General features: G+C 49.2%; 2 protein-coding genes across 2 annotated transcripts in view; one reads left to right on the top strand and one right to left on the bottom strand.

Annotated features, from left to right (window-relative positions):
- The first annotated feature begins 211 nt into the window (after positions 1-211).
- IGSF10 (immunoglobulin superfamily member 10) lies at positions 212-13,805 on the top strand. Its single transcript, XM_068406434.1, has 8 exons — positions 212-241; positions 429-665; positions 2,810-2,939; positions 4,145-4,535; positions 5,215-7,899; positions 8,371-9,441; positions 10,077-10,977; positions 11,897-13,805. The coding sequence occupies exons 2-8, from the start codon at positions 472-474 to the stop codon at positions 13,803-13,805; spliced, it is 7,281 nt and encodes a 2,426-aa protein (XP_068262535.1). The 5' UTR covers positions 212-241; positions 429-471.
- A 1,714-nt stretch (positions 13,806-15,519) lies between these two features.
- MED12L (mediator complex subunit 12L) overlaps positions 15,520-27,750 on the bottom strand; it is a 119,219-nt gene continuing 106,988 nt past the window's right edge. Inside the window, 7 exon segments of the mRNA XM_068405779.1 lie at positions 15,520-15,829; positions 16,273-16,354; positions 19,030-19,086; positions 19,706-19,889; positions 21,750-22,000; positions 22,441-22,530; positions 27,168-27,385. Coding sequence (XP_068261880.1) covers positions 15,777-15,829; positions 16,273-16,354; positions 19,030-19,086; positions 19,706-19,889; positions 21,750-22,000; positions 22,441-22,530; positions 27,168-27,385 — 935 coding nt within the window. The 3' untranslated portion in view covers positions 15,520-15,776.

The following is a 27,750-nucleotide window of genomic DNA, read 5'->3' as shown; positions in this document are numbered from 1 at the left end:
GGGCAGCGGCCGCGGTGGCCGCACGGCGGCTCCGCGCGCGGGCTTTGAAATGCGTTAATTTCTCTTGGAATAATTACTGGCAGGAAAGGAGCTGACGTGTTCCTTCCCGAGGAGGAATCGCTGGCGGAGCTCCGCACGCTCCGTCCCCGGAGCCGGGGGTCCCACCTCTGCACCCGTCGGCAGTTAAAGCTTCACCTGCGAGCGGCGACGCGCGGGGCACAGCGCGCTGCGACAGGAGAGGGTGAGGCTGTTTGCTTAAAATGGGATTTTAGGTTACATAGATCTAAAAAGTAAGGGGAAAACCACGACTTTCGGGTCTGCTTTGTGGGGTGTTTTTTCTTTCAAGTTAAAAATTCTTCTTGGAGCTTAGAGCTGAGCGACGCGACACGCGTGTCACCATGAACGAGTGTGTTCTGCTTTCCCTGCAGGAGCCTGTGCGTGGAGGATGGTGGTGTAGGACCTGCCCGCAGGATGAAGGCGCGGGGCAGGGACAGGCCCCTGTGGCTGGGGGCCCTGCTGGGTGCCTGCCTGGCCGCCCTCCCCGGCACCATCGCCTGTCCCCGGCTCTGCGCCTGCTACGTCCCCACCGAGGTGCACTGCACGTTCCGGTACTTCACGGCCGTCCCACCGCACATCCCCCCAAACGTGGAGCGCATCAATCTGGGGTATGTTTAACATCGAGGTTTTAAATTACCTTTCCACACTTTGCAAAGCAATATTTAAGTTTCCAGATTCAGGGATAAAAATTAACCAAAGCGATAAATAAAGCTTAAAAGCTTAATGTTCCGCAGCATTCAGAAGTGGCTGCAGCACAGCTAGCAAAGCCTAAGACCTCCCACATTAAGTGGAAGTTTTGGGGATGTATCACAGGGCATGCAAGAACTTCAGAAAGTTTTGAACTTAAATGAATTCTTTTATATTACCTGGACATTTTGCATCTGTTACATGGAATGCAGGAGGAGTCTGAAATAGAGTTATTTCTGGGAAAAGATAGTTCAGAGCTCAGACAGTGGGCTGGAGCATTACTATGTGTATGAAAATCTTCAGAGACTTTGATGTGACTTCAGCCTGTCACACAATGCTCCTATCTTTGCCTTTACCTGCTGAGTTTATGGGAAATAACACTTGTCTGAATGGTTCATCCTCCAAAATGGTTCTGTTCTGGGAGTGTTAAAGGGAACTACACCCAGGCTGGGCTGGCCCGTTAACGCAGTTTCCAGCAAGTGTCCTCTGTCCTACAATCAACTGACGAGACCAATCAGCAATATTTGACTGATCCTTGGCTCACTTTTGATACCCATAACCTTTGAGTCGTCCATATGTGTATGCAGAAAATCTAAGAGGAAGTTTTCACTGAAATCTTCCCCCTCGTCTGCCTTCTGCTTCCAGGCAGCATACCCCGATCCCAGCTCCTGATAGCCTGCCCTTGCCTTCCAGTGATGCTGACAGCGTTGTCCAGCAGTGCTGTAGATGAAGGCTTGCAGTTCAGTACCAGCACCTTTAGAGGACTAGGGGCTATCTGAGGTGTGGGACACGTTTGAAATACATCAGTTCCTGCTAGGGAAAGGCCGTCTATCTGCCTGGTGAATCAGTCCAACTTGTCACCACTGGGCACACGAGGTGTGGCTGCAGCAGGAGAGGGGTCCCTGCATTAGCTAACCAGGTCACGCAAGTGTGACAGCAGTCCCGAAGTCAAAGGCATCACAGAGTAGGTACTCAGTTTGGGAGGCTTACACAGCACCTACGTGGTGTGGGATAGCATAGCATCACCGCTGTCAATACTCACAGCCTTAGGCACGGCCGATGGTGAAGCCTCCTGGAGCAGCGCAGCTCTCGCTCAAAGGACGCTCTCTTCCATTCCTGGTTCCCTGTTTAAACCCAGCCCAGACGATGCGTGGTGTATGTGTGCTCACGGAGATCAGGGGAGGCTGGGGCCCAGCCTGCACTAACCAGCAGTGGGCACCACTGTGGGGTGGAAATAAAACTCGAGATGTACAACTGAGGAGGGCGGGCAGCGTAGTGCAGCCAGGGAGCAGGGAGGGAGTGCGAGGACGGCGCTGTAACGCAGGACAGCCGAGATCAGCCGGGTCCCAGGAGGTGGGTGACACCCAGTACCCTTGGGCTTACCCAGTTCTCAGCAGACAGCAGAGGAGGCTCTTCTGCTCGTGGTGCTCTCTGATAGTGCAGCGCTGGGAAAGCTCTCGATCGAGAGAGGCATCAGTGTACTGCCAGCCGCTGCCCTTACAGGAGCTCCTTGCTCTGCTACACCGAAGCCCAAAGCGCCGTTCCTGCCTGCCCGTTCTGGCAGTCCCTTTCCCCAACCGCGCTGAACGGCGTCTGCAGAGACCTGCCCTGAAAAAGATACCAGGCTTTGGGCTGACCTGAAGGAATGGCTTAAAATTGCATCTTAGCAACCATAGAACATCACAGAACGGTTTGGGTTGAAGGGACCTTAAAGCCCATCCAGTTCCAACCCCCTGCCACGGGCAGGGACACCTTCCACCAGACCAGGTTGCTCCCAGCCCCATCCAACCTGGCCTTGAGCACTGCCAGGGAGGGGGCAGCCACAGCTTCTCTGGGCAACCTGGGCCAGGGTCTCACCACCCTCACAGCAAAGAATTTCTTCCTCATATCTCATCTAAATCTCCCCTCTCTCAGTTTGAAACCATTCCCCTCATCCAGAAGCGCTGCCTACCTTTATGCATTTCCAAAGAGTTGTTCTGTTGTTTTGGGTTGGTTGGTTTGTTTTAGAACTGGTGAAGCTCAGTGTCTGACTAAAGCCAGGTGTGGGCTGAAATGTTTGTTGCAGTTACAACAGCTTGCTTAAACTGACGGAAACAGACTTTTCTGGCCTGGAGAAACTGGAGTTACTGATGCTGCACAGCAATGAGATAAATACAATCCCCGATAAAGTGTTCAGTGATTTATATTCGTTACAGGTAAGAACTAAATGACCTTATCTCAATTTTTGTTACAACTTTTAAACAATCAGCAGTAATACTGGTAAATGGAAGCAGACCAGCGCTCTGTAGCATTTTGGCTTCCTGTTTCTTATTGTATCCACGTGAAGGACGAGGGCCTTCAAGATCTGGTGTCCTCCTGGGAAATGTCCTTCCTTCCCAGGTGGGCATTCAGGGACAGTTTAAAGAGCATGGCAAACATATCTGTCAGCAATAGCTTAACAGGCAACTGCAGCTGAAACTCTCTTTCACACAAGAAAGATTGCAGAGCCCCAAGTACTGCATCTGTGGTAGGAAACGTGTCTTTAGTAATTTGTTAGTCAGGTGGGTTTTTTTGAGGATTGTTTTCCATCCAGATTTCCCTTTCCCCTCACTACAGTGGGTACTTTACACTATACAGTCTAGTCCTGTCCCTTTCTGTCCTTCAGCAGAAAAAGGCTCCTACTGAACAGAAACTGAACATATTACATATAAATATTTAATGCTTTAAAAAGACTACAGTTCCTTGCTTTTATAATTTAATATATATTTCTGGACTTTTAAAATGTAGTATTTGATGCCTGTTTTGTTCTTTAACAGAAATATTACCTATTTATAAAATATCACCTGTATTTGCATATATATTGTAACAATGAGGAGATGTATGGTGTCACACAGGGGTTCTGGAGCTATCTCTGTGTCCTACTGAGCTATGTAGATACCCATATATAAAGAAGTACTTACATGATTATTTAGGAACAGCCATTCCCAACTAATTCGATGTACAGGTAGCACCTAGAGCTGTTATTAACCGCTAAAGAGAAATAATAATATTGTAGCTGTGATGAACTGAGAACATGAGAGACCTGAACTGTTCAGACAGAAAACACGGGATTGGCTCAATTACTGGGTTTAGGGGATTAGGGGCCAGCATGCTTTATTTTTTAATCACTGCATTTTGTAAATGTGACTGCAGAGGTGTCACCTTGATGGACTGTTGGAACAAAGCAGCAGCCTTGTAGTCCTGCAACGAACGTCACATTTAAAAATAATTCTTCCTACTAAGTTTTTTTCCAATCACTTGCGTTACTGGTGTGTTGAAGTGCTTTCACTTCACAGAGTAACCATCAATCAAAATTTGTTAGGAGCCTTATAACAGTATAACACGGGTTAACATTATGCACTTGTTACTTTTTCATCAACAGGTCTTAAAAATGAGCTATAACAAGGTCAGAGCACTTCAGCAGGATGTTTTTGATGGCCTAACGAGCTTGGTACGGTTGCATATGGACCACAATAAAATTGAATTCGTAAATCCCAACGTTTTCTACGGACTCACATCGCTGAGGTTGGTCCACTTGGAAGGAAATTTGCTTAAGCAGCTTCATCCAGACACTTTTGTCACCCTGCGCTATAGCCAAATATTTAAAATATCCTTCATGAAGCACATATATTTGTCTGACAATGTGTTGACTTCACTACCACAAGAAATGTTTTCCTACATGGCTGAGCTAGAGAGCATTTACCTTCACGGAAACCCATGGTTCTGTGACTGCCATCTACAGAGGTTTGCAGAGTGGGCGAAACAGAGACCAGGTGAGCTGAAGGCTTCGTTTATGCTTTTTAATCATGTTACAGCATCTTATTCTTTCCAATAAAGGTAATTGGTCCTTTATTTATTTATTCTCCCAGAAAAGACTGGAAGACAGGATTTTTGTAGGTGCATGTAACCAGGATAAACAGATTCATACCATTCAGTTTCCCAGATTAAAAGAATCCAGTGGTCCTAACCCATTCCTAAGGGCAGGTTTCTTTAATGGAACATTTTCCTTGGCCAGTCCAAACCTTCTGTGCACCAGGAGAATCCACAGGGAATAAGGAAGCTGATTTTTCTGTAACTGGCAAGAGTTAAGGCCACCTTGTACTGGATTCTTTGAACAAGAACTAAGGAGCGGGGCTCAAGGACTTTGTGGCTGCCCTGAGCAGCGGTTGCACGCGGGAGCGCAGTGTTACCCCCACGCTGCCCAAGCCCGCGTCTCTCAGGACAAAGCTATGGGGACAGAGGGACGCCGTACAGAGCTGCCACAGCAACAGCCCTGCAGCCGCTTCATCAGAGAAAATTCAGCGGCTTGCTTGGGTTACTTCAGGTTTTCATAGGTTACTTCAAGCTAAACTTTAATATTTTATTCAAGAGAAGAACTTGCTGGTAGTTATAGGTCTTTATTAATACTAAAAATTGTCTTACAAAAGCTGACTACATTTTTCTTCCCTTCAGATGTTATAAAGTGCAAAAAAGACAGAAGTTCTGGTGCTCAGCAATGCCCAGTTTGTGCTAGTCCCCAAAATCGTAAAGGCAGCAGCTTAGCAGATATTCCTGCTGCCTCTTTCACCTGCACGAAGCCAGCCATCCACGACTCCCTGAAATTTAAGAACCTCACAGTGCCGGACGATGGGGATTTCAGTTCCGTGTCTCCCAAGGACTTCATAGCTCCCGTGGGATCCGTGGTTTTGAACATGACTGACCAAGCAGGAAGTCGAGGTAACTTGGTTTGCGACATCCAAAAACCTGAAGAAACGTCTCCCATCTCGTTTGACAAGGATGGCACCAGCACAGTGCTCAAAACGTCCTTCTCAGCGTTCCTGGTGTGCGGTGTTGACTCCGAGCACATCCAGCAGCTGTGGAGCATACTGGCACTGTACAGCAACTCTCCCTTAAAACTGGAAAGGAATGTCCTAGAGACTAACGCGCCTTTTTACAAATATAAACAAATCTACTCTGAAAAAGATGAGCTTTTCACCAACATAGAGACTGAACTGCGAGCCGAACCGTCTTGGTTAATGCAAAGCAAAGTGGCATTGCAGCTGGACAGGACAGCAACCACACTAAACACACTGCACATCCAATACTTTACGGATGCTCAGATTATTTTGCCCAGTGCTGACAAAAAACAGGAGAGGAATGACTGGACCATCATCTCCAGGGACAACACCACACAAACGGAGCACACTGTTTTAGTGGGGGGGACCGCAGAGCTGGAGTGCCGAGCGATCGGAGAGCCGGCTCCTGCCGTAGAGTGGATATTGGCTGATGGAAGCAGAGTCAGAGCTCCTCACCTCAGTGAGGATGGGAGAATCGTAGTAGTTAAAATGGGAACACTCACGTTACGGACGGCTGACACTTTTGACACTGGGCTTTATCACTGCATAGGCACAAACGGCAATGACGCAGACACTCTCACCTTCAGAATTACGGTGGTCGATCCTGACGTGGAACACAGCAGTGTAAACGGAGCCCAACTTTCTGCATCTGTTGGCAGCACTCTCTACCTCCCGTGCACATGCACTGCTGTTCCAGATGCTGCCATTACCTGGGTGTTACCTGAGCACGAGATTCTTCAGCATTCTGTCAGAAACAAACATATTTTTGACAACGGTACCTTGAGAATACAAGGGGTAACAGAGCGAGACAGTGGCTACTTCAGATGTGTTGCGGCCAACCAGTACGGTGTTGATCTTTTGGTTTTCCAAGTGCTGGTCAGAAAGGACGAAACCACTCTGGAGAAAAAGCATGTGGCTGTGGGCGAATGGGAAGAGGGCGATGGCTCTGGCAATGCAATGCTGGCCGCTGCTACAACACGGAGACATCCTTCAGCTACTCTAGCTACCTTGACAGCTGATCAGGAACCTGCTGCCTCAGCATCCAGAAATCGGGTCGCACAGAGTGCACGTAAAAGGAACAGCTACGGGAAAATGACTTACAGGCACTACAGGGACAAAGCGAGCAGGGGGTTTAGAGGGCACAGAAGACAGTTTGTTTCCTCAGCCAGGAGAGTCGATCCAGAGCGCTGGGCAGCCTTGTTGGAAAGAACAAAGAGGAACTTGACATTGACAGAAAAACGAGGAGAAGTTGCAACGAAACCACCTATTCAGGTCCATAAGTTCCCAAAAGTAGCTGGGGATGAGGAAGAAACATCTGGTGATCTCATATCTCCAGAAGAAGAATTCATGATACCAGTAACAGAGACAGCTGCTGTGTCTGCTCTGAGGAGAGCAATGGAAAGCGTGGTAACTGCAGGGCCTGAGATGGCCACGAGTAACACCCCTGCGAGGAAAACCTCTCTCCGGGTTGCAGAGGCAGTAACTCCCCTGCCCTCTCCTTTTTCACAGTCTGTGTCATCTGACAGCAGAAGGCCACAAACATACCTGAACCCTACAATTACAAACTCATGGGAAAGATCTGATTTAAGTCAAATATCAGCAAATAGTATAAAACAATCAACCGTATCAAATGGAACAGATAGAACATTTACACTCTTCCCTGCTGGTCAAAGGTTGGTGTATTCTGGGAAAAGTAATAACCAGCATTTAAAATCTGGATCTGCGACACCCGTGACAGATGTTACGGACACCAGCAAGTCTGTAACTTCCCAAAACACAGTGGACAAGCTACATGTTTTTACTGAGTCTACTGATAAGATTTCCATCAAAACAGATCATCAGATACCTGCAGTGACAGTCAGTGAACCAAGTCCTGAATTTGGTCACATTTATTTTCATAGTACTCAGAAACTAGTAACTCCCGAGCCGCCACTGCACTCAACTATCATTACTCACCAGCAAATTCAGGTTATTACAACTCATACCCCCTGGGCCCAGCAGCAATATGGAAGACGAAGGAAAATTTCTGCTAGGAGACGAACTGTTAGACCAGGACGTATCCCAGGTATGAAAGAGCACAGATACAATTTCGGGAGGCCAGGATCTGTCAGAGGAAGTACAGCTGTGGCTGGAGATGTTCAACTGAATATGAAATATGTATCAAATTTACCAACATTAAATAATTTAAGCAGCTCCATCAACCCATTTAGCCCAGAAGCACCTCTGTCCTCCCCCCCTACCATGAACATGCCACCGGAGCACCCAGCAGGTACTCATCGAAACACAGCTTTCATTACAAAAGGCACCCAAGATACTCCTCAATGGAAATTAGAGACCACTGCTCCATTTCAGACAAATCCTGATGGAGTCCAACCTTTTAGTATCGGAGGACCCACAACGGCAATCCACACAGCTCGTACTGCTACAGAAATTACACAAACCGTAAGCACTAAGGTATCTTCGACCCTTGAATCAGTCTCACCCAGCATTAAGCCCAGAACCTCAGCAAAAAATTCCCAAAGAGAAAAAATTACCTGGGAACGTCTCTTTGGAAATGGTGCACAAAAAGAGGTCCTGCTTCAGGAGCCACCAGAACAGCAGACAGGGATGTTTCTATCAACAGAGGTATTGACCTTGCTCCCTACAACTATGGCAGAATTATCTACGTCCAAAACGTCTCCTTTGCACTTCAGGCCTGTTTCAACAGGCGGGAATCACAGCAGTGGTTTCTTATTGTTAAACAAACCCATTCATGATGGCAGTGGTAAGTCAGGAGAGCATCTTTCCACTGCAAAACCACAGGCTTACTCTGATCCTGCAACTCCTGCAACCAAAGTGGACGTAACAAGTTTGAAGCCAACAGTTATACCTATTATTGCTCCCCCAACAGACACCAAAATCACCAGGAGTAGAACATTCAGAGTGGGAAGAAGGAGAGGTCAGAGGAGGAAGAGGCCCCCTAAAACCCCTGTGTCACCCAGCGTGGCCGCAGACCGCAGCAGGGCCGCGACTCCCTCGGCGAACACCCCCGCGCCCGCTGCGACCTCGGGTAAACCATCAGCTACGCCCGCACGTCCTGCGCCCACGGAGCCTCTCGCTGAGAGCCTGGGTGCAGAGACGCCAGCACCGAGGGTCCGTCACACCACGTCCCCCCCTGACAGCCCCGCTGCGCCGAGCCAGGCCGCACCGCTGCCTTCGGAGCCTGCCAGCGCCGCGCAACCGGCCACGCACCGGGCCGCGTCTGGGCCTGAGCCTGCTCGGCAAATCAAAGCCACAACAGCAGGTGAAAAATCACCCCCAAAACCAGCAGGGCACATTCCCCAAGCAAACCACGCTCCCCAGCCCACGTTCCCAGCGAGAACTGAGTCACACACCAGAGCTGCTGCTGCGGCCCCGGACCCCTCTGCCCCCAGCGCTGCCCGTCCCGCCCCGCCGCCAGCCCCCACTGCAGCCGTGCCACCTGCGAGAACCCCCTCGCCTCCGGTGGGGGAAACCGGGTCCTGGCAGGAGCCCCCTGCTAAGGGCACAGAGAGGGGCAGCACGGTCACGGCCAGTGCTCTGACCTTACCGAAGTCACCTCAGATCGCCACTCCCCGCGCTCCGCTGTGGGGAGGGGACAAGGGCAGCGCTGTCAAAGGCTGGTCTGAAAAGAGACAAGATGAAGAAACCACCAACAACAACCCTACAGCCTCGGGCTCTTCAAGCAGGAATCATTCTGCAAAGCCCAGAATAATTGGAGGAAAATTAGCTGCTTTTACTGTGCTCGCTAATTCAGATGCTTTTATTCCTTGTGAAGCTACAGGTAACCCCCGACCAACAATACAGTGGACCAAGATATCATCAGGTACGCTTGGTGAGCCTCTCTAGAACTTACCTTCCATTATAGTCATTTGTAATTTGTGATGTTGTAATGTCTTGTAATTTGGCAGATGTTCTGTGTGCCAAGCTCAAGTATTGCTTCATTTAAGAGTACCGTGAAATATCAGTGAAAACATGAACTTTGAAAGATATCCCAGCACACTTGCTGGAGTGTCTTACTCCTAATTATGAAACATTTCTTTACGGGGAAAAAATAATATATATATAATCTGTATTTAACTATAATTCTGTGCTTGTTGTGAGAAGATTTCAATTGTATGTCACCTGCTATTTCAGAACAGTGGGACAAGGGAAAAGAAAAATCTGTCCGTGGTAACAAACCACCAAATCAAGTTAAAGCTATGCCAAAATATTTTTGAATATGCAAAGCCCCATCTGCTTTATCCAAACTTTGTCTCTACTGAGGACTAAGTTTTGGTTTCACTTTAAAGCTTTGTCACTGTACATGCAAGATACCAGTAGTTCTCTCTTTCTTATCACTGGTGTCAGTTATTTGGGCACAGCAGACCAGGACAGGGCAAGTGTTTTCAGGGACTGAGCAAAAAGACACGGAAGAGCGAGGTTCTGACGCGCTGTGCTGTTGTCCCCTTGCTTCCGTAGGGCTGGACGCTCCGGGAGGCCGAGGCGACAGCAGATGGAGGGTGTTTGCCAACGGCACGCTCTCCATCGCGCGGGCGGGCCTGGGGGACCGCGGGCAGTACCTGTGCACCGCTGCCAACCCGCACGGCACGGCACGGTTCCTGGTCACCTTGTCGGTGGTGGCCTACCCGCCCCGCATCGCCGGCGGCCGCTGGCAGCTCCTCACCGCTCACTCCGGAAAGCCCGTGGCACTGAAGTGCAGAGCCGAGGGCCGGCCTCCTCCCACCATCTCGTGGGTTCTAGCAAATAAAACGCACGTCTCTGACTCTTCCACGGGAAATAACAAAGCTCGCGTGGAACCAGACGGCACTTTAATTATCGAGGAAGTCACTGTTTACGACAGGGGCCTCTACACTTGCATGGCTAAAAACCCAGCGGGCACCGACACGCTGGCTGTGAAGCTGCAGGTCGTTGCGGCACCTCCCGCTATTCTGGAAGAGAAGAGACAACGTGTTGAAGGAACGTCGGGGGAAAACCTGAAACTCCCTTGCACCGTGAAAGGGAACCCTCAGCCCACTGTCCACTGGGTCCTCTTTGATGGCGCGGTGGTGAAGCCTCTGCAGCTCGTGAACGCAAAGCTGTTCCTGTTCGCCAACGGTACCCTCCACCTCAGCAGCATCGTCCCTTCTGACAGCGGGAATTACGAGTGCATAGCCACCAGCTCGACGGGCTCGGACAGGAGGGTGGTGAGCCTCGTGGTGGAACACAGAGACACGCTTCCCAAAATAGCGACCGCCTCTCCAGAGATGACTCGGCTGAACTTTGGGGATAAGTTGCTTCTGAACTGCACAGCAACTGGGGAGCCAAAGCCCAGGATCATCTGGAGGTTACCTTCCAAGGCAGTTGTTGACCAGTGGCACAGGTAGGAGCCTTTTTTTCCCCACCTCTTTGAAACATCAAATGGTGTCTTCTCTGGTGCTCGTGTGAGAGGCCGTTACATCACTGAAACAATACGTTGTGAACTAAATTCACTTTTAAACGTTTAACAGTAGTGAAACATCTGTGGTGATGCCTTGTTATCATACGTCTAATAACAGACCACATCAACTGTCCTAAGTGGGTGAGGTCTTACCAAAACGGACACAAGTCTCATTTGAATTGAGGAAACTGGTGTTAATCATACATTGGCTGAATTTTGGTCATTTTATAGGAGCAGAAGTCATTTACAAAAGCTTTGTGAAGCAGAACTCGGCAGAAGAGGCTTCTGTGGCCTCTGCCAAGTCTGCCTTTGAGGGTCTCCCCCCAACAGCCCCTCCCCACAGTAACACTTCACCTGCGCTTCGTCCCAGATCAGGACATTCCTAGAAAGCTCATGAGAACTTGCAGCTGGGCTGAGGGAGATGCAGGTCCGTGCCCTGCTGCAGGAAAGGCAGCCAGGGAGGAATCCCTCGGTGCTGAGTGTCGTTCTGGACAACACGCAGCAGCACTGCCAGCTGGCCCTGGGCAGGGGCAAGTAGTGCGGGTTATCTGCAAGGAGAAGCACGAGGGAGAGGAGCAGAGGCTGGCGGGATGAGGGACGTTAGTTCAAGAGGCTCGTTTGTTCACAGAGCAGTTTTCAGGAAGGCAGAGGCAGCATCGTGCAGCTTTGCACACCTACGTAGAGTCAGGGAGCCCGTCCACATCCACGTAACTACACCAGGTTGTAACCCGCTGGGTCTGCGGGCGATGTGGACACAGTGCCTTTGGAGAGAGCTCCTGGATCATACCACGCTGTTAATGCTGTCAGTTGCTTTCCAGTGTTTTGTTTCGTAATTATTTTCCTCTCTCTCCCCCCACAACAGAATGGGAAGTCGAATCCACGTCTACCCCAATGGCTCCTTGGTTATTGAGGCAGTCACTGAAAAGGATGCAGGTGACTATTTGTGTGTCGCAAGAAACAAAATGGGAGATGATCTGATACTGATGAAAGTCAGCATCACAATGAAACCAGCCAAGATCGACCAGAAACAGCATCTCAAGAAACTGGTGCCGTACGGGAAAGATTTCAAAGTGGACTGCAAGGCCTCTGGGTCACCCGCACCAGAAATATCCTGGAGTTTGCCAGACGGGACGGTGATCAATAACGCGATGCTGGCAGATGACAGCGGACACAGGGCTCGCAGGTACGTCCTCTTCGACAACGGAACTCTGTATCTCAACAAAGCTGGAGTAACAGCAGGAGGAGACTACACCTGCTATGCTCAAAACACACTGGGGAGAGATGAAATGAAGATCCGCGTCACGGTGGTCATGGCAGCCCCGCAGATAAAGCACAATTACAAGACATCCATTAAAGTGACAGCTGGAGGTACAGCATTACTGGACTGTGAAGCTGCTGGAGAACCCAAGCCAAAAATATTCTGGTTGCTGCCTTCCAGTGAGATGATCTCCTCGTCGACAGCCAGACACTCCCTGCACGTCAACGGCTCTCTGTCGGTCCATCACGTCAGGCTGTTAGATGCCGGGGAGTATATGTGTGTTGCTCGTAATCCTGGAGGGGATGACACAAAATTGTATAAACTGGACGTTGTTGCTAAACCGCCTGTCATAAACGGGTTATACGTGAACAGAACAATCATGAAGGTGACGGCAGTGAGGCACTCAAAGAAACAAATCGACTGCAGGGCAGAGGGGACACCTCCGCCTCAGGTTATGTGGATCATGCCTGATAATATTTTCCTAACAGCTCCGTATTACGGGAGCAGGATTGTAGTACACAAAAACGGGACACTTGAGATTCGGAACATAAGGCCTTCTGACACAGCAGACTTCATCTGCGTGGCACGTAATGATGGGGGGGAGAGTATGTTGGTGGTGCAGCTGGAGGTATTAGAAATGCTAAGGCGACCGATGTTTAAAAACCCATTCAATGAAAAAATAATAGCAAAACCCAGAGAAACGACCACGTTGAATTGTTCTGTGGATGGAAACCCTCCACCTGACATAAGTTGGATGCTGCCTAATGGCACATGGTTTTCCAACGGCATCAAGAGCTCCCAGTTTGTCACGGGAAGGGACGGTACCCTGACCCTCCCTAACCCCGACACCGACACGGCAGGGAAGTACCGCTGCGCTGCCAGGAACAGCGTCGGCTACATCGAAAAGCTGATCATCCTGGAGGTCGCCCAGAAGCCCACCATTCTCACTCGCCCCACGGGGCCAGTGAGGGGCGTCGCCGGGGAGCCGCTGTCGCTCCACTGCCTCTCTGACGGCAGTCCCAGACCGCGCACGGCCTGGACGCTGCCGGGCGGCCGCGTGCTGGACCGGCCGCAGATCAACGGCAGGTACATCCTGCTGGAGAACGGCACGCTGGTGGTGCGGGAGCCCACCGCCCACGACGGGGGGGAGTACGTGTGCAAGGCCCACAACAACGCCGGCGATGCCTCCGTGACCGTCCCCGTCGTCGTGGTAGCCTATCCCCCCAGGATCACCACCAGGCCCCCGCAGGCCGCACACGCGACGCCAGGGGCAGCGGTTCAGCTCCACTGCGTCGCACTGGGAATACCTAAACCAGAAATTACCTGGGAATTACCTGACCGCTCCGTACTCTCTACAGATAACCACGGCCGAACATCTGGGAGCAAACTGCTTCATCCCCACGGGACGTTACTCATCCAGAACGCCCAGCCCTCAGATTCCGGCGCGTACAAGTGCACAGCGAAGAACCACCTGGGCAGTGATTTCACAGTAACGTACGTTCACGTCATTTGAAATAAGAAATACAGCACAACTAATTGTTAACAAAGTCTCCAGCTGGACTGAGTTCATTCTTGGAATCAGTTTAATCAAAGGCAGCCGTAGGCACGTGCGTGCCTAAACACATCCACAGGATTCAGTCTGCAATGACCGTGCAAAAAAAAGAGAGGAGAGGCTTGGGGAGAATGGGATCCAGCATTGGTTCTCTCAGTGATTAAACACAAATAATAACAAACTTAAGGCACTTTTGCTCTGCCAGCAAACACTGAATATCAAATAAAATTACTTTCTGGAAATGTACCTAGACATCTTCAGTAAAGGCTAGACTTTTTCATAATAGTTTAATATTGTCCACCTTGTATGACTATCATGAGCATGGATCACATAAAGCAAGAGTTCCTGAGAACCAAAGAGCAGATTTTATTGTGACACAGATTACCTTCTTAATACGTTGGAATATTTAGTATGTTTTTTTAAATAAATATTCAATGGTGAAACAAGTAGTGAAGCATTTCTAATAATACAGAATCATAGAATCAATCAGGTTGGAAGAGCCCTCTGAGATCATCGAGTCCAACCATTGCCCTGACACCACCATGGCAACTAGACCAGGGCACTAAGTGCCATGTCCAGGCTTTTTTTAAACACATCCAGAGATGGTGACTCCACCACCTCCCTGGGCAGCCCCTTCCAATGGCTAATGACCCTTTCTCTGTTTCAGAGAATCTTTTATGCAGAACTTTGGGATGAACAACTTTGTTCTCATTTTTAAATGAGTAAGCTCTGTTAGAAGAAGTGTACGGATCACATGTCGAAACACTCCAGCTTCGTATCATTTTCCTATTGCCACAAAAGCATTTTAAAAAAATTTCTCACTAGAAAACAATTGCATCAATTTGTACATAAATCTAGAATTCTGATTTCTCAATGCAGTAGATAGGCCTAAGAAACTCACCCAGCAGTCCAGCTCAGAGCGTACAGCGTTGGAGGCAGGGGCAGGTGACGGGAATAACGCGTTTACAGCGACGTCAGCACGAGGAGCCATCAGCTACGGCAGCGCTGACACCGCAGCAAGGAGGGTGGCTTGTCCACCCTCCCTGTGTGGCAGCTGGTACGAGGTTTGATCCTGCAGGCATCCAGCGGGACTCGGAGATCTGCTTTGTGCAAGGCGTCACCGGGACTCAGAGATTTCCCTACATGAGCAGAGCAAAACCTGTTCTGACTGCTCAGCCCTCCTCGCTACGCCGTGTGCTCCTTCAGCACTGGTGAACTTCACAGGGAAAAGACCAAGTATGAAACGCTGCTACTTCTAGTAGGTTTATTAACGTTACATTGTGGCTCTTTATATAAACTTTAAGAAGTTCTAATACAAGCAATAAACCCACTTCAGCACCTTCTCACCACAATGAGAGCAAGAGAAGATTGGTACTTTAAACAAGGAACTTTATAAAGTGCATATGAAAATTACAGTCAAATAAACACAATTTAAATTGATGCTTGTTCTACCAACAAAGAAAGAGGTGAACATTTTAATGAACAAATTAACTTTTATGCCAAAATCAGAAGTGCCTTTCAGTTCAGTAGTTTGGTCCAGTGCAGTTCTTTAAAAAAACAAACCAACAAAAAAAAAACAAAACCAAAAATCAACAAAAAAAAAACCAAAAGTGTTTCCCACAAATAAATAAATCCAGCATTCTTTGTCCTCTTTAAAAGTAATAGGACCTAAAAAGCACCAAATTCATAAAATCTGCAATAACATTCTTCAAACAGACCCACAAGTCCATACATTTAAATCTAGTTAAACGCAAAAACATCCCCAAACCCACCTTGTTACATACTCACATCAACTGCAGCACAGAAAATAATTATTGAAATAATAAGAGAAGAAAACTAAAGTTTGCTTTCTAGCAATAACTAGTGCATTGAATTGTGAATGTTCTGTTCTTCAGTGCAAACGTAAGCCAGCGTCTCCCGTCCGTCTCTGATTCAGAAGTGTGAAGGATGCCCGTACTGGCTCACTCCTTGCTGTGGCTGGTTACCTGGTCAATAAAGCAAAGGGAAGGGTTTGTGCCCCTTGACACTACTCTAAGAAACACAGAAAAACACCTGTATCTCGTGCAGCAGTCGCAAACAACAGTCAGTACATCCCCTTACACACCTCTCTCGTGCACGCAAGACGTGCTGATTTCCTCGGGGACTTTGCCTGCAGCAGGACTGTAGGAGTGAGGGGAGAAAACACGTAGCAAATTGTGACTGGGCCACCAGCCCTGTGGCTTGGGCTTCTCTGGAGACCAACAGAAACCCGTGGGGTGCACTAGCACCAGAATTTTGGTATTACATCACTGCTGGGCTGGGTAACCAGCTGCCAGGAGGTACGTTACTTGTGTGTATATATGGCAGCATTTAAGTCGGAAGAACACCTCCAGAAAGATGACTCCAAATATACATCTATATTTATGTTCATCTGTGCACACACACTTACTGGAGAGCTGCTTCTGGAGCTGCCTGACCAGCGCCGCCGTCTGCTGTTGCTGCTGTGTCTGTTGTAAGCCTTGCCTTGGAAACTGCAAAAGAAACAGGAAAAATGAAAGAAACACGCACAGTGCAAGTGCGGGGTCAGGGAGCCGCAGAAGCGCTCGGCTCGCGCTGCCCTGTCAGAGGGCAGGCGTGCCACCAGGGCAGGTCCTGCCCCGATCCCAGCAGCACAGAAAGGACACACCTACGGAGCACACCTACAGCTTACAGAACATGCTCTCTTCATTCCCTGCACCTCACACAGCTCCAGCTGTGTTACAGGTACCACACGTGTCCGGCCACGCACAGGGACAGAGTCAGGCTCCGTCCTTCCCTCCTCCAGAGAGGCCAGCACTCATCTTGCAGGTCACTCTAAGCAGCTCTGCTGCCTGCGTTGCTCAAGGACAAGGCAAATCAAAACTTCAAACCAAAACTAACAGCCCCTGCAGCATTTCTAAACACTTATGTGTGGTTGAAGCATAATAGTCATAAGAAGCATCTAGAGAAATATTCTTCCCAGGGCAATGGCACCTCAGATAAAGAGAAGGGTGAGCACCCAGCACAGGCTGTTCACTGCGCTGCACGCCTGCTGCAGGGCTGTAGCTGCTGGGCCAGCTCCTGCCCTGAGCAAAATAATCATCGTTCTGATCCCTGCCCAAAGCCCCCAGGGATCGAGACAAGCCCCCTCAGTCCATGGCACTAAGCACAATGGGATTAGACACAACAAGCTTCCAAAGAAAACTGCTGTTAATGAATTAAATCCTTACTTCAATCACTTTGAAAGTACTCTTGGTGTAAATGCACTGACTTTCACAAATTTGCACCCGATTTATGCTTGCATCAGAGCAGAATTCAGCCTTTAATTGCTCCATCTGACAGCATGCATTACTCCCTCGCTAGCTGACCCATGAAGGCTATTTTCCCAGTAAGGCTGGGCAGGAGAACAAGCACCGCTTTGCTTTCCACGCTCCTGGCTCTCATTCAGAAAGAAATCACTCTCTATTAACAACTTTTATTGATCATCTCCCTGTATGTCAGAGTGCTGCACACACTGCACACCACGCTGCCGCACGACGCCAGACGGACCTGCGCGAGGCTGCCTGCGTGTGTCTGGTGGGGTGGGCACCTCTGAGCCAAAGCTCTGCCAGCAAGCACAAACCCAGCCAACCTTCACCTGGTACTGCCTCTTACCCGCGGGGCCTCTAGAGCTGTTCCCTAAGTCCCAGAGTCCTCCTCCTCGTTAGATCTGGTGAAAATGCACGCGCTTCTAATGAAGGGGGGTTTTGTGCTTCTGCACGAGGATACACAATACCCCTGACCACCTTGGAAGCCTGCTGTGCTGAATACAAACGGGAGTTATTCAATACTCTAATAACATCGTACGCGCTACAGAGAACGCCCAGGCTTTGCTTCAGTGAAGCCTTTTGCTTACTGAAGGGAGTTTCAGTGTTTTACAAGACTTCAGCATCTTTTCCCTTTCTAAAACCAAATCCTCCACTTAAACTACATTGTGTAACCTTCTGGCTAACAGTCCTTACTAAATGCTGAGGTTAGCCGAAAGCATTGACCACACCAGGGTTTCTTGGGGACAGGCTTTCTGCTGTGCCAAGTGCTGGCAGAGGAGCCTACAGCCAGGCAGGTGCTGTCTCTGTGACAGCCTCTCAGGTGCAGTTTGTTCAAGGTATAAACACTACTGAGAAAAACCTCACAAATGGATGACAATGATCGTTCAGTAGCTATGAGATAAACACCTTCATTTATCAGATAAACACCTTCATTTATCCTTATTCGTGCAGTTAGAAGCTGCCTCTGAGTTTCTCTATCAGATCATGTTGATTAATGTTTTTAAACTCAAAACCTTTCAATTTCAGCATTACTTTATTTTCTCCATTTTTCTATAGCAAACTTTTTCTAGTTATCCTCCCCTACCGTAAATATGTCTGGAAAAAACTGCCCCAATACAGGAAACAAGCATAATGACATTGTAAATTCAGTGAATGTGTCCATAAAAATTACTTGGTAATGATAGTGATTTGGGTTGAAGGGACCTTAAAGCCCACCCAGTCCCAACCCCCTGCCACGGGCAGGGACACCTTCCACCAGCCCAGGTTGCTCCCAGCCCCATCCAGCCTGGCCTTGAACCCTGCCAGGGAGGGGGCAGCCACAGCTTCTCTGGGCAACCTGGGCCAGGCTCTCACCACCCTCACAGCAAAGAATTTCCTCCTAAGATCTCATCTATGATCTATTAATAAGGATAACACTCAGAAAAATGCACAGCACAGCAAGCATAAACAGGAAAAATTCACTCCTGCAGCAGTAAGGTGTTAATTTACCTTCACCTGCTGCTTTGGGGCTACCAAAAGTATCTTTAGACCCCCCTGAAATAAAGATCCCTGACTTTTCAGCGCAGCTTACAGCACTTGGTTCTGTATCAGATTTTCAAAATAACCATTTTTTTATGCTGCACGGGGAGTAAGACTGAGGCTGACTTTAGAGCATCTCCTTGTTCTCCCCCTCTGAACTCCCACAGAGAGATTTCAGGCAGTCAGTCCGGTGGGCACTGCAGGCACCGTGGGGCCAGCACCGGCAGGCAGAGGGTGACGTGGGGAAGCTCACACAAACCCCCTCCCCAGTCTGCCCCGCTGCCTGTCACTGTAAGTGACGAAGCCCACCCTGTCCCTACCCTCACCCCTCCCCAAAACACCCGGCAGTCGCCTCCGCTTACCAAAGGCTGCTGCGGCTGCACGGGCTGGAGACCGAGCGCCTGCTGCTGCCCCGGCTGCTGCCCCTGCAACTGAGACAAGATGGGCACTGAAACAACACACACACTGGCCCAGGAATGGCTACGAGCAGGGCAGTACGGCTTCTCCTGACTGCTGGCCAGCACAGGACCGGGGCTCGCCTGCAGCCTTGGTGACCGAAGGCCCCAGTGGGGAGATAAGCCTCACAGCTCCCCACTGTCATCATCAGCTGGCAGGGAGCATTGTTAATAGACAAAAAAATACTCAAAAGCTGGCACATTTGGTTTACTACAACATCAAAATATTTAGATAAAATACATTATTGTTCGACAAGAACTGGCACAGAGAGCTATTGCATTAAAATGAAAACATGAAAATAATTCCAGCTGTCAAAGGGCCACGGGAAGGATTTTTAATGTAATTTACTTCCCCCGTGCCAAACGCTACATGTTTAGCTGATGAACTAATACTTACCTCCAAATTAAAAATATATCATCAAATCAGAATATGGGAAATAGGCCCGACAGGCAGCAAGCCCTTCGATTTAATTCCAGTATACGTTATAAGTGCAGGCAGGGGAGAGCACAACCACTGCTGTTGTCTCAGCACTTTCAGCGAGGCTGTTCTCAAATTCACCTCTCCAGAGGCATTCTACACCACCCCTGGCCTCAGCGCAGCCGAGTCCCTCACCTGGAAGAGCCTCTGCTGCCGCACGTGCTGCTGCCTCTGTCTCGCTGGCTCCGGGGGCGGTCCCGAGGTCAGGGTGGGATGAGGGCCCGCGGCCGACGCGCTCTCCAGCCCCGCTCCAGCCAGTGAAGTTGGCTGCAAAGGCTGATGGCTCAGTCTGGTTGGGAAAGAGAGTGACGGATTGTACTTCATCTATAGACAGAGCACGAGTTAGTCGAGGAGTACTCGACTGTAAGCTGCACCATTAGACTTCCACAGATGGAACAGACATGACATCTTACAGGAAGAATATATTTCCAAACATAAATGCTTTGAAAACCATTCCATAATAGAAGCTGTGCTACTGACCAGTAACTGATGTAGGCAATAACGTGTTCTTCTAAAGGAGAGCAGATCCAAGCACTCAACTCGTGCTTTATTGAGTGTTGAGTTTCTCCATTGCAAGCAAGAATTCCACATAAGCACTAGAATGTTCTCCAGACCAAAACATCTCATAGTTACATTACCATGAATTTAGAACTGATTATAACGACTTTTTACTTTCTAAAATACTGAACGCACCAAGCAAGGAATATTTCTTAGGATGTTATGGGAGCAATTAAGATATCCATGGGGAAAACATGTCAGCTAGCCTGTAATCTAGCTTAGCTGTTTAAAACCCAGTGCAGACAAGGCAATGCAGCTTAGCAGCTTTACTCCTAACGCAAGGCACCCTGCAGGTTTTCATCCAGTGCTGTCAACCAAGTCAAGGCCAAACTTTTGGAAGAGGTGCAAACATCCCCAAAAAAGAGCATACTCTTAAGATATCCAGGCACGCAAGGATCCAAAAGAAGTGAAGGAAGCAGTGATTACTGCAGGATATATGGTAACGCTCAAAACTCCAGGAACACTGACTTCATTAAAAGTGACAAGGGTTGAGGGAGAATTGCATAGCTACAGACACACCTTCATATTCTGCTCACAACAAGCAACTGATGAGCAAGTCATTTACGTACACCTGAACTTAGCACCATCTAAAGGAGATTTTAGTTTTGGGATCAAATTAGAGCTGAAGCAGAGAAAAAAGAGTATCTCTGCTTGGCAACAGAGCTCGTCAGGGTGCTCCAGGATAAATGACGTGGGATCAGTGAGACAGGACTGGGGCTCTGCTGACGGGCCAGCCCACCTTGTGCTGCCTGGCACCGACGCACTGCCGTGGCTCCAGTGGGTCTGCACGCGGGAAGAGCTGCACCACGCTGATACTGCATCACCGGCACGGCTGGACAGAGCGCACTGGGGCAGGCCAGGCAAATTGGGACTGTTCCCCCCCTCCTCTCTTCAATTTAAGCCTGTGTTTTTGGGAGTCACGCTACTGAACATGTCTATTTGAAGTGGAAATTAACAGTGGCAGAATTGCTGATTCAGTTAAGAGCAGAGCTGGACTGTTAGTTGGACTGCCTAGACTGTTAGCAGAAAAATCTGATTCAAGACTGTCCCTGGGAACTCCAGTTTTCCACTCGGCTTACTCTGTAACCTCCCTTTTGCAGATTTCTTTCCTGCTTCATTACATTTCTTTACCAGTGAATTTTCCCTGTTCATAGGCACTGCAGCTCAGCTGTACTTCCAAGCTGAAGTCCGTTCAGTCTGTTCAGGCTTAAGCAAGATTCATTTGTCCATTGCTAGTTAAACTACCAAGTTGGTCTTGTGTTTTCTTGACCACAGACTCTTTGGTAAACCTGGAACTTTTACTATTTAATACCACACATGTGTTTGCATAACATGGACACCATATCTGTGTGTGCAGTGAAATAGGATCCAACAGCTGTCTTTAAATTTTTACGTTCTACAAACACACAGGACAACTGGGCTACAACGTGTGCCAAGATCCACTTAAAGTAAAGATTAAATGAGGAAAGAAATAGGGGGAAATTGGGGAGGAAGGCATTGTTATTGCCTAACATTGTCTAACATTGCTAAGTTAGACCCAGCGCTCACCGCATTTCGATTCATACACTTCATGTTAAATAAAGCTTTAGACCTCTGAACAAAGCTGCCGTTCAAACCCTCCAACGTCAGCGCCGAGGCTCACCGCGGGCCGTAGGCAGCCGCCTGCTGCTGGAGGTACCCGCCGGGCGGCTGGTGCATCTGCCGCAGCCTCTCCATCAGCGTGGGGCCGGGGTGGGCGGCCGGGTACGCGCGGGGGGTGTAGCTGGGGGACAGCACGGCGCTGCCGGGCTGCTGCTGCAACGGCACCTGGGTGCTGTACATGGTGTATCCGTGGGGCAAGCTCTGCGGGGAGAACCGACAGAAGGGTAACGTTTAGGTTAGCTGAACTATAAAAGAAAGTGGCACCCCTTGCTCAGGCCCTGAGCAAGAGCGGGCTCCGCGCCACAGCTCCACCCCCCAAAATCCCACGTACCAGAATGCCCACGACCTAACAGAGTTACTGGTATCACTATCTCACCAGAAATACCCAAATTTCAGGCTTAATGCTGCAGTACGCTTGCCTTTACCAGCAGCACCATTAGGAAAAGCTGTGAAGTGACCACCTTAAAAACGTTTACGAGCTGCAGCACGCAGAGACCACAAGCACCCCAGAAGGAGGCCTCGCCGTTACCCACGGCCACACGCACGAGGCACGTCCCGAGCACAGAAGAGCAGGCTGGCAGGTAAAGGAGCTCTGTTTAAAAGCATTTTTACGCAGACACCCCGTGGGAGCAGCGCAGTACCTGTGCTTGCTGTAAGCCTGGATACTGCGGGAGCTGAGATGGGGGTCGAACTTGCGGAGTGAAAATAGCAGCTTGGTCCATCGGCTGACCCTGAAAGACACATCACCCATCAGCTATGGCCTCCACCCCCTGAACAAGTCCAGTGCTGGACACAAACCCCACCAAGCTGTGTCCTAAAGAGCCACGGAGAGACTTGACCATCTCCTTCAAGACAGCACCGCTGCTCAGTGCCGCACTGCTGAACCGTGCTGACTCTCGGGGAGATGGAAGCACTGGCTGTTGTTTGATTTCTGACCCTGCTGCAACACTGCAGCAGTGAAGAAACAGCCATTTCTGAACAGAGGTCTGGCAGATACCCCCTACAATGGGGCTTCACAAAGGACTGGGAAAAAATAATATTCTAGCTGTCTTGAAGACAGAATATTAAATTACACAGAAGCTTAGAGTGACCCTCTCTAGTGTAAACACACAGCTGACACCTTTCTCAGGCTACCTGAGGACTAGCTTCCCCCCAGCTGAGGCAGGCAAAATGCTGATTAGCAAATTTTATGCTGATATACAAAATCCTGGTATGCTACGTGGGTAACACAAGCATCTCCAGCTCCCAACCAGTACAGCCTGGAAACACACGGCGTGTTTGTGATCAGCAAGGCAGCCTAGTTTGTTCATTTCAGATTGCCTCAATATTTATGCCAAATTAATGGCAAATCATTTAAACATTTCAGCTATAACTGCACTGGTATGTTTTGAAGCACCAGAAAAAAGGAAAAAAAAAAATGTTAGACTTAATTTCAGGACCAAGATTGTAAGAAACTGGCAAATGAGAATTTGCCAAGGACACAAGCAAGTCTGTGTATGTTCTGTGTGGGCGCGGTGCTGCACGGCTGCACTCGATCATTTTGAACACCATTCTACTCACAACAGCCCAGCAGCAGCCAGGAGCTGGCAGCAGTGATGCTCCTTCCCTGGAGCTGCCTAGTTCACCCCAAAAACAATCCAAGTCCTCCAACAAAGCCTTTGCCATTTTAATCAGGATATCCTTACAGAGGTGGATTATAATTTAAGGCTAAAAGCGCCTTTGATAACACACTGCAAGCAGCACCATCCCAGTCAGGGTTACCTGGTGGAAAAGAAAATCTCCCATGGGATAAAATACTGCAGCACCACTGGAACTGCCCTTCTTTATCTGCTCCCACCCCTCCAGCGGTGACTGCACCAAACGTGAGCCAGTCTGAGCACAACCAGCAGTGCTGCAGTCCTGCTGGTATTTATTTTGGATTGGGTTTAAAAACACGGGCATCCTCATCGACAGAGCTGGGGAACAAGCAGAGCTACCTGTTGTGAGCGGGGATCGCTACGGGAGAGAGGAAGCGTCACAGCCTCCACCCGTCCAGCCCCAGAGACACGACCCGCTGTCACCGGGGCTGGATCAGCTGCCCTGGGCTTTGGGAGGAGAACAGACAGAAGGGGTCAAGGACAAGATGCAAAACCAGGGGCAAAGCTACCACAGGGTGCCACAGGGCGTCACACACTCATTTTTTTATACCTTCCTTTCTTTTAAAAACAAACCCAAGACTGACCTAGCGAGGCTCTGGGGTCACCAAGGTGCAGACAGGGCAGCGGGAGCTCTGCTACGATAAGCTACACTGAGGAGGCAGAAGCTACACTAAGGGTTTGTTTTAATAACAAGCCAATATCTCATGGAAAATTCTGAAAAAAAAAGTTAGGGAGTACAGGAGGTGTGAACAGAGTAACACCTATCAGTCCTGACAAAAGTTCAGACAAAATTAGATTTATCTGGAAAAACATCTGCCAAACGAGATGGGGAGCTCTCAAAACAGCCACCTGATCAGAGAGAAACTGAAACGCTGAACAGAGTGTACGTCGTGCAGACAGGATGCACAGAAACCAGATGCCAGCCAAGCACGGGGGAAGGTACTCAAGTTTTAAGATACTTCTTTTTTTAAACAGAGGCAAAAGAACAAAAAAAGAACAATAATTTCTCTAAGCAAATTGCTTCTGGAAGTCTGTCATAGGGTGCCAACCACAGGACAGATACAGATGTAACTTGAAGTCACCCAAAGGTGAAATCTGGCAAAGCCATGACTGATTTCTGGGCAAACGGGTGCCTCACGCTGTCCCCTGCAGCAATCCAACCCGCGGGGAGGGTTCTGGGGAGGCCAGCACCACAGGTGACACCACACGTGACATGTAAGCAACGTCAGGCAGGGGACAGGTGAGGTTATCCCCCGGCAGCACACAGCCACAGAGCGAGCTCCCGCGTTGTGCGAGCGCTCTGCACTCCCCAGCAGCAGCAGCAGATGTTGCTACAGCCACAGGGACACGCTACCAGTAAGCACAGGAATGATTGCACGTATATAAAATATGGACAACAGCAAAGCCTTTTTAAAACACATTTTGCTTTGTCTTCCCAATTAGTGCTTTTAACAACATTGCAGTTTCCCTAAGACAGGATGAAAGTCCTGCAAAACAGCTTGTCTAACATCTGGAAAGCTTTCCAACACCAATATTGGGGACAAAACTTCATGCCATCATTGTTCTTCCCCAGAAACAACGGAATTCTATGAAATTTAATAATTTAACAGGTAAGGGTTAGCTGGTCCTTGTGGAAGTAACGACCTATGGTTATCCCACTAACCACCCTCCTGCCGTGGCTCAGGGCAGACCACCAGACATGCTGTCCTGCTCGGGTGGGACAAGCACCCACCCCAGGAACGGCTCCGGGTGCTGCCTGGGGAGCACGGGTGGCAGCGCTGGCCAAGGGGGACGCGTGGTCCATCCCTCCCCTCTCCCCGCCACGTGCATGGCAGCAGAAGCCCCCACAGAGGGAGGAGCAGCCCAGCCGCCGGCGGGGAGGCGAGGGCAGGACGGGGACACGCAGCCATGCTCAGCTGGACACGGCATCGGGCACATCCTGCAGCCACTCTCATCTCTCACAGCGAGAAACACAAGGGAAAAAATCAATCAATGATGCAGTTATTGGAACTATTTGTAAGAAAAAAAATATTCTGTGTGCAAGTGTATTCCCAGCCTTCCCCCATGCAGCCGCTGCGCTCCCGAGGAGAGAGGAGGGCCGAAGCGTGCCATTGCCACCAAAAGCAAAGTGTGCAGCCTGGGTGGGGAGAGAAACGCATGTTTGTGCCAGAGAAAAAAGTTCCCGGTCTCAGAGTGGTTACCATGATGTTGTCAAAGCCATCCTGAAGGGATACAGCAGTGCTACAGACATCCTAAAGGGAAAGGACAGGCGAGAAAATAGCAAACAATACAGAGGGTATACACGATTAGGCTCAGGTTCTTAACACCTCAGGTACTGTCCTTGTTTGAAACCAAAAGGGAAACGCAACATCCTTTGTCCTCTGAGTGTGACAGTGTTAAACAACAGCATTTCTTAAATGTGAGAACAATGTGTTATTTTAGATCTTCCATTATGACTTTCTGACCCACCAAGCCATAAGTAGTGACCATCATTTGTTTACTCAAGGCTCTTAAACCTGTATTCTATCACAGCAATTGAAAGCCAGTTGGACTAACACCAAAATAGTGAGATAGTGCCTAACGTAAGAACTACTACAGGGTTTCTATTAAATAGGATGCGATGGCTCACTGTAGAGCCCAGTACCCTAACATTTAAGGTACTTATTCCTTAGCACCTTGTAGTGCCTACAGGACATCACTGAGGGATCAAACACCCACCGTACCACTGCTGTGACAAACAGCACATCCAGAGCTGCTACGGGCTGCTTTTTTCTTTCTTTTTAAGGTCGAAGGGAGCACACACAGGGAAACCCTGGTTTCACAACTATGAACAGCCCCATATAAAACTATTGTGGCCCATCAGCAAGTTAAGCACTACAGAGGGCTTTGCATCCATCATAGCAGAGAGACTGAAAGAGGGCTGAGAAGGATAATGAGGGAGCTATAACAAAACAGAGCGAGTGGGGGAGAAATTGTGAGGATACTCACTGAAAATTTTTACTATTTTGAGCAAAGAGGGCACATCACAGAGTTTGAAGGCAAGACAGCATGAAGGCAATGTAATATATACTGCAGTGAGGGTAAGAATGGGTATAGCAGGACTTCAAAATCAAGGTGAGAAGTTACTGCTTTCACCAGCAGCTACTGCACACATATTGCTGGCTGTCTGGGATCCAAACCCCAACCTTCCATTCCTACACCATCAATTCGAAGGCAGCCTGTCCATAGCTGTGCTCTGAGAACTGGCTCAGGCTCCGAAGGGTGTTGCACAACAGCCATGTGTGGTTTGGCACACAGCAGCTGTCCTCTGTTAGGAGCAGAAATAGCAGCTATTTCTAGAGGACACGGACATCTGCGTGCACACGCGTAGGGGAACGGCTCCTGCTGCACCTCCTGGGTTTTTAATTGTGAAGAGCATTGCTGTGCCTCTGTGGGGGTACCCAGCACCATGCAATTCCACTACGAAAGCCTCTGTGACACCACAGGAACAAAAATATAATAAAAAAAAAAAACCCTGATTTTATGAAACACAGGAAAAAAAGAAGGGGCTAAGAGACCAAAGGGCAAATGAAGTTTAAAAGCAGACAGCCCTGGTTAAGCAATATTTGGGGAATTATTGCAATTGCAAATACCAGCTGGCTCTCCACTCTGTCAGCCGACACAGGGCACGCAGCCCCGACAGAGAGCGAAGAGCACTGTGCTGTTCTGCAGACCCGGGGGTTCAGACAAACCTGCTGGAGAGACCGTGCCTGCGCTTGCTGCCTGAGGAGCCGCTGCTGCTGCTGCTCGTGCTGCAGGAGCTTCATCTGGAGCAGCTGCTGCTGCGGCGTGATGGCGTGGACGGAGGGGGGCTGCACCACGGTGCCGGAGCGCCGCTGCAGCATGTTGGACAGGGCTTGCTTCGTGTTCGCTGGAACCAAGGAGCCTGCGGGATCCAGCCTGGAGCCACCTGAAACCACCCAACACACAAATGCATTCTCTGCCTTCCCCAAGAGCGTCGGGGTACAGGTCGCTGCTAATTCATCAGCTCCCGTTTGGTTAGCTCTACAATAACCATGACAAACTTGTCTCCATAAAGGCAGACAGTGAACTGGATTAAACCAGATTACTGGTGGATTAAACCAGATTACTGGCCTGAAAAATTAACCAGGCAAAATAAACTTTGAAAACGACCACTTGTAAATGAGAACACAAAGTAAAGGCTACAGGCTGTAGCGTGTTCTGTGTCACATAAACGTTTGACTGCTATTGATGAACAAAAGCTGCATGTCAGATCAAAATTATGATATGACCATCTTATTATGTCAAGCCAAT

The sequence above is a fragment of the Nyctibius grandis genome, chromosome 8, assembly GCF_013368605.1.
Source record: "Nyctibius grandis isolate bNycGra1 chromosome 8, bNycGra1.pri, whole genome shotgun sequence".
Taxonomy (NCBI): Eukaryota; Metazoa; Chordata; class Aves; order Nyctibiiformes; family Nyctibiidae; genus Nyctibius; species Nyctibius grandis.
The sequence above is the reverse complement of the archived record's forward strand: the minus strand, read 5'-3'. Positions and strand labels throughout refer to the sequence as shown.

What these genes read in the sequence shown, in the direction of transcription:
- IGSF10 (XM_068406434.1), top strand. Translation starts at nt 472, where the DNA reads ATGAAGGCGCGGGGCAGGGACAGGCCCCTGTGGCTGGGGGCCCTGCTG. An exon ending in GTGGAGCGCATCAATCTGGG is followed by an intron (nt 666 to 2,809) that starts GTATGTTTAACA and finishes TGTTTGTTGCAG; the next exon opens with TTACAACAGCTTGCTTAAAC. An exon ending in CACAGCTTTCATTACAAAAG is followed by an intron (nt 7,900 to 8,370) that starts GCACCCAAGATA and finishes GTGGTAAGTCAG; the next exon opens with GAGAGCATCTTTCCACTGCA.